This window comes from Rhinoraja longicauda, chromosome 21, assembly GCF_053455715.1.
Source record: "Rhinoraja longicauda isolate Sanriku21f chromosome 21, sRhiLon1.1, whole genome shotgun sequence".
Lineage (NCBI taxonomy): Eukaryota > Metazoa > Chordata > Chondrichthyes > Rajiformes > Arhynchobatidae > Rhinoraja > Rhinoraja longicauda.
The window spans coordinates 10,800-24,357 of NC_135973.1; the positions used below are offsets into that span (position 1 = coordinate 10,800).

Genomic DNA, 13,558 nt, shown 5'->3' on the forward strand with positions numbered 1-13,558 from the left:
ATAAATCCCTTCGATGGTGGGGAGGTCAGAGCTCCCATCAATGATGGATTGGGCAGTGTTCACAACCTTTTGCAGTCTTTTCCATTCCCGGGTGTTCAAGTTGCCGAACCAGGCCGTGATGCAACCAGTCAATGTGCTCTCTACTGTACACCTGTAGAAGTTCAAGAGAATCCTCTCTGACGTACCGAATCTCCGTAATCTTCTCAGGAAGTAGAAACGTTGATGTGCTTTATTTATAATTGCATCAATGCACTGGGTCCAGGAAAGTTCTTCGGAAATATGCACGCCCAAGATTTGGAAGTTTTCTGTTGATATAACCAGGATTGTGGGTCCTCATCTTTCCTCTTCCAAAGTCCACAATCAGTTCATTGGTCTTACTGATATTGAGAGCCAGGTTGTTGTGCTGGCACCATTTGGTTAATCGGTTGATCTCACTGCTATACTCTGACTCATCACCATCTGTAATTTGTCCAATAATGATGGTGTCGTCGTCGAACTTGAAGATGGAGTTCGCACTGTGTCCGGCTGCAGTCATGACTATAGTGAGTAGAGCAGGGAGCTGAGCACGCAGCCTTGGGGTGTATTTCTGTCAATTCGAACAGACTGTGGTCTGTGGATGAGGAAGTTGAGGATCCAATAGCAGAGGGATGTACAGAGACCCAGTTCCATGAGCTTGGCAACCAGCTTGGAGGAGATGGAGCTTGGTAACCAGCTTGGAGATGATGGATCTTGGCAACCAGCTTGGAGATGATGGAGCTTGGTAACCAGCTTGGAGATGATGGATCTTGGCAACCAGCTTGGAGATGATGGAGCTTGGTAACCAGCTTGGAGATGATGGATCTTGGCAACCAGCTTGGAGATGATGGTATTGTCCATTCTTTCATCTTTTTTACTCTTTACATATCTGAAGAATCTTTTGCTATTCTCTTTGATATTATTGGCTAGTTTACTTTCATATCTCATCTTTTCTCCCCATATTGCTTTTTTAGATACCTTGTTTTTAAAGGCTTCCCAATCTTCTAACTAATCTTTTGAATATTATATGCCTTCTCATTTAGTTTTATGCTGTCTTAGACTTCCCTTGTCAGCCACGGTCACCTTATTCTCCCCCTAGAATCTTTCTTCCTCCTTGGAATGAAAAGATCCTGCGTCTTAAGAGTCATAGAGTGATACAGTGTGGAAACAGGCCCTTCGGCCCAACTTGCCCACACCAGCCAAAATGTCCTAGCTACACTAGTTCCACCTGCCCACGTTTGGTCCACATCCCTACAAACCTATCCTATCCACGTACCCATGCTTCTTAAATGTTGGGAGTCCCTGCCTCAAGTACCTCATTTGGCAGCTTGTTCCCTGCACTCACCACCCTTTGTGTGAAAAAATTACCCCTCAGATTCCTATTAAATGTTTTCCCCTTCACCTCAAACCCATGTTCTCTGGTCCTCAATTCCCCTACACTGGGCAAGACTCTGCAACTACCTGATCTATTCCTCTTATGATTTTATACACCTCTATAAGACCACCCTCATCCTCCTGCGCTCCAAGGAATAGAGTCCCAGCCTACTCAACCTCTCCCTAAAGCTCAGACCCTCTAGCCCTGGCAACATCCTTGTAAATCTTCACTGTACTTTTTCCAACTAGACATCTTTCCTATAACATGGCGCCCAGAACTGAACACAATATTCTAAATGCAGCCTCACCATCTTATACAACTGCAACACGACCTCCCAACTTCTATACTCAATACTTTGACCGATGAAGGCCAATGTGCCAAATGCCTTTTTGACCACCATATGTACATGTGACTCCACCTTCAAGGAACCATGCATCTGCACTCCTAGATCCCTCTGCTCTACAACACTCCCCACAGCCCAACCATTCAGTGTGTAGGTCCTACCCATGTGAGACTTCCCAAAAATGCAACACCTCACATTTCTCTGTATTAAACTCCATCAACCATTCCTCAATCCACCTGGCCAATCGATCAAGATCCTGCTACAATTTTTCACAATCATCTTCACCCACCCACTTTTGTATCATCTGCAAACTTGCTAATCTTGCTAATGTTCTCATCCAAATCATTGATATAGATCTTCTGAATTATTCTCAGAAATCTCTGCCATTGCTGTGCCAACGACATTCCTGCTTGGGTCCCTTTCCAATCAACTTTAGCCAGCTCCTGCCTCATGCCTCTGTAGTCATCTTTGATCAACAGTAATATCGACACAACCGATTTCAACGTCTCCCTCTCAAATAGCAGGTTGATTTTTACCATATTATGGTCACTACCTCCTAGAGGTCCCTTTACCTGAAGTTCCCTAATCAAATCCGGTTGATTACACAATACCAAATTCAGAATTTCCTTTTCCCTGGTCAGCTCATCTACAAGCTGCTCTATGAAACCATCTCAGAGGCACTTTTAGTCCAGTAACAACCTGATCTTCCCAGTATACTTGCATATTGAAATCCCCCATTGCAACCATATTATTGCCTTCCTTGTATCTCCTGATGTAATTTGTCCCCTATATCCTGGCTACTGTTTGGGGGCCTGGAAATAACTCTCATCAGGGTCTTTTTACCCTTGCTGTTTCTTAGCTCTATTCAGAAGGATTCTACATCTTCTAATCCTGTCATCCTTGCTAAGGATGAATTTCATTCCTTACCAGTAGTTACACTATCCCCTCCTCTTCCTTACATAAAGCCAATTTTCATTGTCAAAGACCTGTCTGTTTTATCCATAGGACGAGTAACCTTAGATATTCAGCTCCCAGCTCCGATCCTTTCAGCCGGTATGGGAGATAATACGATATTATTATCTGAAGAAGGGTCTCGACCCGAAATGTCACCCATTCCTTCTCTCCCGAGATGCTGCCTGACCTGCTGTTACTCCAGCATTTTGTGAATAATACGATATTATTTTATACATTAGACATTGTTGTTTAAGGTTTGTAACTACTTAGGCATTAGGCGCCTCTCTGTAACTAATTAAGGCGCTCTAGACATTCCTTACCCTTGACACGTGTCTGTGACTGCTGCTCAGGAGGAGAAACATTGATGGATGAACCAGGATAGAAGACAAGGGTAGCAGAATGGAAAGAGATACAGACATTCATCTATGAGTGGTGGGGTGATTACTTGAAAGTTTAATGGTGGCAGAGTGGAAGGCAACATGTGAAGAAAAACAGACATTCATCAATGAGTGGGGTTTAATGGTGGCAGGGTAAACAGGGTGACTGCAAAGAGATGAATAACTGTAAAGAGGAGTATGAGGGCGAGATAAGGAAAAGAAGATAAGGCTGGAAGAATCCTATAAAAATAGGCTGCCCGGTGTACTAAGTGGGCAGTCAGATGGTTGACATCCTAATTGTTTCAGCCGTTGTTTGCAAATAAAGGCTTTTAACTTCTTGAAGAATTCTCCGTGTCATCTGCTTCATTTTGAACACCGGTAACCACGACACCGGCTCCATAATCCCCACATCGTACCTACCCATTTCTAACTATGCTGTAAGCTCATCCACTTTGTTCAGTATACTACGTGCATTCAAAGATAACAGCTTTAGTTTGGTATTCACCATCCCTCTTCACATTGGTCCCAATTTTACCTGACCCCATTCTTATCCCATCTTAAACTTTCTGTCCTATTACTTCTAGAGACTTCGGTAACCTCTACTGCACTCTCCTTTTTAACTTCATCCTTACATTTCCAAGTTGTTGACCCCATCTCCCTCCACTATTTAGTTTAAAGTCCTATCTACGGCCCTGGTTATGCAGTTTGCAGATGACACCAAATTGCCAGGGTGACGAATTATAAGGGAAGCTATCAGGGTGCAGAGTGGGAAAAGATCAGTTACAGAAATGAATGGAGAAATGATGGCCGGAGTTTAATCCGAGCAAGTGAGAAATGTTGCACTTTAGTTGTAACGGGGAATTATAGAATTAATGGCATGACCCTTAACAGCATTGATGTACAGAAGGATCGTGGGGACCAAGTCCATAATTCCCTGAAAGTGGCAACATAGCGTGGCAAAGGCATATGGTGTGCTTGTCTTGATAGGTCAGTACATTGATTCTAAGAGTCAGTGAGTCAGGATTCAGTTCTATAGGACTTTAGCAAGGCTGGATTTTGAATATTGCAAGCAGTTCTGATCATCCATTATAGGAAGAATGTGGAAGCTTTGGAAATGGTGCAGAGGAGGTATAGCAGAATGAACCCAGTCTGAAGGGTCTCAACCTAAAACGTCACCCATTCCTTCTATCCAGAGATGCTGTCTGTCCCGCTGAATTACCTCAGCATTTTATGTCTATCTCAAAGGTTCAAAGATCAGTTTATTGTCACATGTACCAATTAAGGTACAGTGAAAGTCAAATTACCATACAGCCATACTAAAAAAAGCAACAAGACACACAACTACATAAAAGTTAACATAAACACCCACTACAGCAGATTACCCACATTCCTCACTGTGACAGAAGGCAGTAAAGTCTAATGTTTTTCCTTTTTATTCTCCCGTAGTCGGAGCAGTCGAATCATCTGCAGTTGGGGCGATCGAAGCACCCGCGTCGGGGCGGTTAAAACTCCCCCGTCAGGGCGGTCGAAGCTCCTGTGGCTTGGAGCTCCCAAAGTTGGTTTCTAACCAGGGACCGCGAGCTCCACGATGTTAAAGTCCACATGCTCCCGAAGTCAGTCTCCAGCAAAGGCCGCCAGCTCCTCAATGTTATGCCGCAGTACAGATGGAGACACGATAAGGAAAAAAAACCAAAATGCATATCCGTCGAGGTAAGAGATTTAAAAAAATCCCCCCCCCCCCCATAAAACAACCTAGAAAACACAGACATACATTTAACATATACTAAAAAAACAACAAAGAAGGAAGGGACGAGACAAACTGTTGGCAAGGCGGCCATTGCGGGCGCCAACAGGTAGTGCAGACCATCTTTGGTGTAAACCAGCATTTGCAGTTCCTTCCTAGACGGACATTGTGGGCCTAAGGGCATGTTCTTGTGCTCTAAAGTTCTATGTTTTATGGTCCATCTGTCAAATTTGGTAAGTCATTGGAGACATGCCGACTTTTCTCAGTTCCCAGAGGATGTAGAGGCTTGTCTTCTTGGTCATCGCTTCAACATGGTTGGTCTACGACAGATTGTTGCCAATACTTATGCCAAGGAACTTGAAACTCTCAACCATTTCCAATTCGGCAGCATTTACGTTGATTGCGGGATGTACGCCATCACACTTCTTGAAGTTGATAACTAGATCATTTGTCTTGCTGGAATTGAGGGAGAGATTGTTGTCCTGACACCATGTTACTAAGTTCCCTATCTCCTTCCTGTTCTCCATGTTATCATTGTTCGTGTTCAGGCTCACCATAGTGGTGTCATCTGCAAATTTGTAGATGAGTTAAAGCTGAATTTGGGCATGCAGATGTGTCTACAGGGAGTATAGGAGATGGAGAATGCATTGTTGCGGGTCACCGGCATTCAAAATTATTGTGGAAGACGTGTTGAGGCCTCTCCTCACTGATCGAGGTCTGTGCGTCAGGAAGTCAAGAATCCAGTGGCAGGGGGGGGGGGGGGGGGGGAAGCTGAGTCCTAGGTGTAGGAATTTGGATGGGATTTATGGTGTTGAAGGCAGAATTATAGTTGATAAATAGGAGTCTAATGTAGGTGTCCTTGTTATCCAGAGATGGGTTTTGGGCCTGGGAGATGGCTATTATGGATAGCTGTCTACCATGGACAGTTTAGGGGCAGGGAGATGTTGTCTTTTTTAGGACTTTGGTGAGGCTGCATTTAGAGTATTGTGTGCAATTCTTGTTGCCCCATTCCATAACACTTTGGAGGGAGTGCAGGAGAAATTTACCAAAATGCGGCTTCAATTTGAGAGTTTTAGCCATAATACTCTTTTTAAATCAAAGTATTTTGGACAAACTAGGAGCTTCAGAGATTGAGGGGAGACTAGGGAACATGACACAGTTAATGGAGGTCCCTTGAAGACAGAGTGTTACAGTCAAGAAGTGGCTTAATCCTAAAACGGTGATGGTAGATAAATTGCCCGAGCCAAATCAGATTTTTCTGAGGAAACGCAAGTGCACTTTTTTTCTGTATCTACTGAAATTGTTTTATGCACTTAGATTAGATATTAGGCGTATAAATGAGTCAAATTAAATAATTAGTATTTAATTCAATGTAAATAACCTGGTCAGGGTTTTATTTAGTGCGAAGCTTCAAGAGTTTACAATTTTAAAATGACTAAATCGACTTTTGCCACAAATATACACAAAACATTTATACAGAGTGAAAGACAATCCTATTTACATGCAAATTAAAACAGAATTAAAGTGGTCATATGAATGTATTTTATGCTGACAACTAGTTTTCATTTACATGCAAGCACTAAAGAATCAGTAACGCAGACCATTATACTGATAAACTATTCAATGGCTCCACACAACAGTTTATAATTAAACTTCCAGTGCAATCATTGTTTAAAAAAAAACTACAAAAACACAACATATCAATTAAGGACAGATTTCTGAAACTAAATAGCAATTCTTGATTTGAAAAATTAACTTACTTGAACGATGTGAAGCAAACCTAATTTGTATCATGCTCATTTACCACAGACACACATTGCTCTTTCTTACCCCTCCCAGTCAGACATCATAGCAGAGCACATACTCAGAGCTTAATACTTTGATTTAAAAAGAATGCAAGCTCCAATGGTCACCAGTAGTTAAATCACATTTAACTGCAACAATTCCACTCTTCATTATTCATTTTTCTTCTCCTTTTGCTTCAGTAGCTTGTTAATTTCCCGCTTGGCCATTCCAACATATTTTGTGATTAGTCGGTGCCGATTCAGACCAGGCAGCAATAGTATGAAATTCACTGGAAGAGGAAAGGAACTAAGAAACTTTAATCCAGAGACAATGAGCATTTTCATTGCATTAGAGGGCTGGAGAAGATTAAGCAAGCAAACCAAAAAGCAATTTTATTCATTGCATAATAAAATATGAACATTAATATTATAGTTGTGGAGGAAAAGCCAGAGGTCCAATATCAAAAGAATTAACGTGCTGTTTTAACTTTTTAAACTGTGTGAACTACTTTTTTTCCACAAATTCAATCTTACACATCTATGCAGGTTAATCATATCCCAATGAATGAAGCTGCAACTGAAGCAAGGGAGAAAAACAAAGGGATCCAGCAAGGATATCAAAACAAAAAGCATCGAGGGCAGAGGTGAGATACATGATAAACCTCCAATGATCCTCAACAGTAACAAAACTGATTCTCCTTATATATCCAACATGCATCAAATCAAAAAGGCCCAAATAGAAATCTACCTTTGATTTATTCTTAAAATTCTAAAGAATTAGGACATTCGAAACATTAATTATACCCAGTCTCAAAGCAATCCCATCATTATGGCAGCACAGTGGCACAGCTGGTCGAGCTGCTGCCTCACAGCGCCAGACCTGGGTTCAAACCTGATCTTGTGTGCTGCCTGTCTGGAGTTTGGACGTTGTCGTAACCATATGGGTTTCCTCCAGGTGATCCTGTTTTTTTCCCACACCCCAAGGATATGCGGGTTTGTAGGTTAATTGGCCCTAGTGTGCATGGTGTGGAGGTGAAAGTGAGATAACATAGAACTAGTGTGAATGGGTGATCGATTGTCAGTGTGGATTCAGTGGGCCTGTTTCCATGCCGTATCTCTGTAGGCGGCATCTGTAGAGGGAAATGGAAAGTCAACATTTCAGGTCGGGACCCTTCTTCAAGCCTTCAAGGGTCCCAACCCAACATTCATCTGCTCCTTCTCTCCACAGAAGCTGCTTAACCTGCTAAATTCTTCGAGCAGTTTTTTTGCTTAATATCCCAGCATTTAGTCTCTTGTCTCTTCCATTACTTTGCAATCTATTCTGTCTCACACCCACCCATCACCTCCATTCCAATTGTCCTACCGCTCACCCAAGGATAATTTATCGTAACCAATTAAGTTACTAGCCATTAGTTCACTGATATATCGAATGAATGTGTAAGAGGGAACTGCAGATGCTGGTTTAAACCAAAGATAGACATAAAAAGCTGGAGTAACTCAGCGGGACAGGCAACATCTTTGGAGAGAAGGAATGGGTGACTGGTTAGGAAACCAGTCTGAAGAAGGCTTTCGACCCTAAACCATTCCTTTTCCCCAGAGATGCTGCCTGTCCCGCTGAGTTACTCTAGTTTTTGTGTCTATCTTCGATAGATAGAAGGAAACCTGATCATCAGGGCGAAACCCTTACAGTCCAGCAGAACACCTTCCAAACATTTGCGAAAACCGCTTTCCCGATTGTTCTCAACAAAGGCCAATTGATATTTATGACAAATTTTACAAAATAAATCTCGATTCAGGCAAATTGCTGATTAACATTTAGTCAGAAACCAAAGACAGTTCTCACTGCATTTTGGCAAAACGTACTATGCTGCTGCGAGACACCACATTCAACTCTTGCTATAGTTTTGGACAGGAAAATGTCCAAATACCACTTTGTTTCATATGTCAGATACCTGCCAGTTCATCTTCCCAATTCCAGAATAGATTACAGTATAAACTCAGGATGACTTACCAATCAAGTAGGTGAGGCAAAGGTTATGAACCTGTTGTCCAATCCAAGCCACCACAGAGAGAACACTAACCACAGTCATGAAATACTAGATGGAAGAGAAACAATTGTAATTACACTAATGATGTCACTGGTCAAATGTCTTCACTCCAACTCTAATTGCAATATTTGCAATCTAAGGTCAGGTGAGAGTGGTGGAACTTGAAATCCTCCTGGAGGAGATGGACTGAAAGGTGCTTTCCTGTGCATCTATACTCTCTTTTCTATGATAAATATTCTATATCAGCATGTGAACTGAAGAGTTAGAAAAAAAAGAGTTGGTAAATCATGGTAAAATTCCAGGAAATTGCTCCAGTTTCTAAAGTAATTAAGAAGGCTAAGGCTCAGTAAATCCATGCTTTTGTTATTTTATTTCCTACCTAATTCTTTGCAAACTCTGCTGGAATCTTAAAGCACGTCTTCCACCGAATTCAGTGCTGTATAATTTATCAAGTGATAACACTAATGATGTCACTGGTCAAATGTCTTCACTCTAACTCTAATTACAATTGTTACCAAATATTGGAATACAGGCAGAATATCCATGGCAAGTTAATGGCTCTGAACAAATGCAGAGACTGGGAGACAAGTTAAAGTAATGAACAGAGTGCCATCATTGCGTATCAATCCAATGAATATAAGGTAAATGAAACAAGTTTACAATTAAATAAGCAGGTGACTTCAAGTAGACTAAAACCTACAATCAGTTCAAATCCTAACCTAACAGTTCCATAATCCTGCAAGTTTTATAAATATATGCTACTTTAAACACTTACAGATCTCAAATAATTGATGATGCAGTATTGAGCTACTATCTTCCGTGAAAGGAATACGGCCACATATATTAAACAATGGAATTAATGCAAATTTCACATCTGTACTCCATTCTAGACAAAGATTTTTTGTACCATTTTTGGTTTTTCCTCTTTGAGAGCAAAAAGGCGCCGCCACCAGCCCACAATCCTACGCTGGGTCTTTACAAGGTTACTGCAGATTTCATGGAATCGTTGTTGCTGCTCCGTAGTCCTATTAATTGCAAAATTAAGATTATCAAAACTAGAGAAGTATTGATGTGACGACTTGAACAATTAACACATTGAAACAGCCCCACCAGGTTTGTGGAAGTCTAACATGGGCAGGTCTACACAGTGAATGGTAGGGCGCTGGGGAGTGTTGTAGAGCAGATGGATCTAGGAGTGCAGGTGCATTGTTCCTTGACGGTTGAGTTGCAGGTAGATCGGGTGGTCAAAAAGATTTTTGGCACATTGGCCTTCATCAGTCAGAGTATTGAGTATAGAAGTTAGGAGGTTATGTTGCAGTTGTATAAGACGTTTGTGAGGCCGCATTTAGAGTATTGTGTTCAGTTCTGGGCACAATGCCATAGGAAACATGTTGTCAAGCTGGAAGTACAGAGAAGATTTACAAGGATGTTGCCAGGACTACAAGGTCTGAGCTAAAGGGAGATGTTGAGTAGGCTGGGACCCTATTCCTTAGAGCTCAGGAGGATGAGGGGTCATCTTATAGAGGTGTATAAAATCATGAGAGGAATGGATCGGGTGCATACACAGTCTTTTGCCCAGAGTTGGTGAATCGAAGACCAGAGGACGTAGGTTTAAGGTGAAAAGATATAATAGGAATCTGAGGCGTAACTTTTTCACATAAAGGGTGGTGGGTGTATGGAAGAAGCTGCCAGAGGAAGTGGTTGAGTCAGGGACTATCCCAACGTCCAAGAAACAGTTAGGACAGTTATGGATAGGACAGGTATGGAGGTATATGGACCAAATGCAGGCAAATGGGACTAGTATAGCTGGCACGTGTTGGCAAGTTGGGCCGAAGGGCCTGTTTCCACACTGTGTCACTGACTCTATGATACACAAGCAGAAAATGAGTTCAGGTCAATTTTATGGAAGTTTACATTAAAGGGTGGATTGTTACAAATATCACAATAAAAATCACGATAAACATTTTTAAAAACATCTATCTATCTACCTTTCTATCTATAACTCCCGGTTTGCTTGTGTGTATATGTTTATGTGTGTACCATGCCCTCTACACAGCCAAAACGGTACACGACAGCATGACAATTTTAGGCCCACCCTACTCACTATTCCCATGTGGTCTGAATAAACCCACTTTTGTTACTTTTAAAAAACAATTTACCTAATAAACTTTACTAAATGTGCTCACCCCCCTCCCCCGGGAGGACAGGCGCCCGTCCCGGCGTGCCCCGCACCTGCCCTTCCTCCCTTGGTGCAGCGTGCCGCAACGGCGGCAGCAGAGGATCCACAAGATGGCTGTCCCCGCCGCTCGCAGCCGAGCACCAAGAGAGGCTTCGGCCTCACGTCCGTTCCACAAGAGAAATAGGGCCGAGGTTAGTGCCTTCTCCCTATCCACTCTCGCCCACCCACGGCCCCGGGAGACACTCCCCGTCCGGCAACGGGTCCATGCCGTCGCCACCGTTCCCCGCCACAGATTGCAGCTGAGCTGCAAGAGACGCTTCGGCTCCACACCCGACCCGCAGGAGAAACGGGGCCAAGATCAGTGCCTTTTCCCTGTCCCCCCCTTGCCCGCACATGGCGACACTCCCCGCCTGGCAACGGGTCCACGGTTGGGCCGAGGGGGGAGGAAGAGGAGGGGTGGGGGGGAGAAGGGAGGGGGGGAGAGGGGGCATGGCTGGGATGGGAGAGGGGGTCAGGTGGGAGGGAGGGGATGGGGTGAAGGGGATAGGGGAATGGGTGGGGGGAGGGAGGGTTGAAGGGAATGGGGAGGGGTGGGGGGGAGGCTGCACCAATGCAGGAGAGGTTTGGACCCACTTAGTCTAGTTCAGTTATAAAAGTCATTTGCTCTGCTTGCATATATCTAACCAAGCACAGTGTTATATTGTGATAATAAACTACATACATCTTGAGAAAGGATGATAATTCAGAGCAATGTACAGTTTGAAGTTTTAAACAAGATTCTCACCATTTATTGGAACCAAACATTCTAAAAGCAATGGTTGGAACAAGGTAATCTGCCAAACAGATCATCATAATAGCACACGAAATACCAGTCAACACAGAAGGATCCAGCCAGTAGATCAGTCTGAAGAAAAAAATAATTTCAGTAATTAACCAATGCAGTTTTTTTTAAGGCTGAGCGAAAGAAAAAATTGGTCAAAGTGTGGATGTAATAATCACTTGATAAATTATACAGCACTGAATTCGGTGGAAGACGTGCTTTAAGATTCCAGCAGAGTTTGCAAAGAATTAGGTAGGAAATAAAATAACAAAAGCATGGATTTACTGAGCCTTAGCCTTCTTAATTACTTTAGAAACTGGAGCAATTTCCTGGAATTTTACCATGATTTACCAACTCTTTTTTTTCTAACTCTTCAGTTCACATGCTGATATAGAATATTTATCATAGAAAAGAGAGTATAGATGCACAGGAGAGCACCTTTCAGTCCATCTCCTCCAGGAGGATTTCAAGTTCCACCACTCTCACCTGACCTTAGATTGCAAATTTTTCTACATCAAGTTATATTTGAATGCTCAGAGTTGTGAATCTATGGAATTCTCTGCCACAGAAGGCAGTGGAAGCCAATTCACTGGATGTTTTCAACAGAAAGTTAGATTTAGCTCTTAGGGCTAAGGGAATCAAGGGATATGGGGAAAAAGCCAGAACGGGGTACTGATTTTGGATGATCAGTAATGATCATATTGAATGGCGGTGCTGGCTCGAAGGGTCAAATGGCCTCCTCCTGCACCTATTTTCTATGTTTCTATACAGAACAATGTGTATGAGCTTGTGGCGCAGTTAGAAATTGGTAGGTGCAACATTGTGGGCATTACAGAGACATGGCTGAAAGAAGATCTGAGCTGGGAACTGAATATTCAAGGTTACACATCCTATCACAAAGATATAAGAAAATAACTGCAGATGCTATCCTATCCTATCCTATCCTATCACAAAGATAGACAGGTGAGCAGGGGGGGTGGGGTAGCTCATCTGGTAGGAATGAAATTCCGTCGTTAGCAAGGGGTGACATAGGATCAGAAGATGTAGAACCCTTCTGGGTAGAGCTAAGAAACAACAAGGGTAAAAAGATCCTGATGGGATTTGTTTACAAGCCCACAAATCGTAGCGAGGATGTAGGGTACAAATTATATCAGGGGATACAATCGGCATGTAGGAAAGGCAATGCTACAGTGGTAATTGGGGATTTCAATATGCAGGTAGACTGGGAAAATAAGGTTGGTACTGGACTCTAGCCGGGGAAATATGTAGAGTTTCTAGGAGATGGTTTCTTAGAGCAGCTTGCAGATGAGCCGACCAGGGAAAAGACAATTCTGGATTTGACATTGTGTAATGAATTTGATTAGGAAGCTTAAAGAAAAGGAACCACTGGGAGGCAGTAACCATAATTTGATAAAATTCAGCCTGCAATTTGAGTGGTAGAAGATGAAATTGGATGTGTCAGTATTACTGTTAAGCAAAGGTGATTACAGAAACATCAGGGAAGTGCTGGCTAAAGTTGATTGGAAAATGATCCTAGCAGGAATAACAGTGGAACAGCAATGGCAGGAATTTCTGGGAATAATTCAGAAGACAGGATCTTTTCATTCCAAAGAAGAAGAAAGATTCTAAGGAAAGAATGAGGACACGGTGGCTGACAAGGGATGTCAAAGACAGCATAAAACTAAAAGAAAAGGCATATAACATTGCAAGATTAGTGGGAAGCTAGAGGATTGGGAAGCTTTTAAAAACTAACAGAATATAACTAAAAAGGCAATACGGGAAGAAAAGATGAAATATGAAAGATAGACACAAAATGCTGGAGTAACTCAGCAGGACCGGCAGCATCTCTGGAGAGAATAGGTGATGTTTCAGGTCGAGACCCATCTTCAGACTGATGCCAGGGGAGAGGGATGTACATA

At 42.5% G+C, this 13,558-nt stretch overlaps 1 protein-coding gene across 1 annotated transcript in view; it reads right to left on the reverse strand.

The window, feature by feature from the left end:
* Positions 1-4,318: 4,318 nt before the first annotated feature.
* The window catches only part of arl6ip1 (ARL6 interacting reticulophagy regulator 1), a 31,058-nt gene continuing 21,818 nt past the window's right edge, over positions 4,319-13,558 (reverse strand). The window contains exons 3-6 of the mRNA XM_078417526.1: positions 11,604-11,723; positions 9,548-9,665; positions 8,604-8,688; positions 4,319-6,882 (exon numbers count right to left, since the gene is read on the reverse strand). Coding sequence (XP_078273652.1) covers positions 6,764-6,882; positions 8,604-8,688; positions 9,548-9,665; positions 11,604-11,723 — 442 coding nt within the window. The 3' untranslated portion in view covers positions 4,319-6,763. The remainder of the gene's footprint in view (positions 6,883-8,603; positions 8,689-9,547; positions 9,666-11,603; positions 11,724-13,558) is intronic.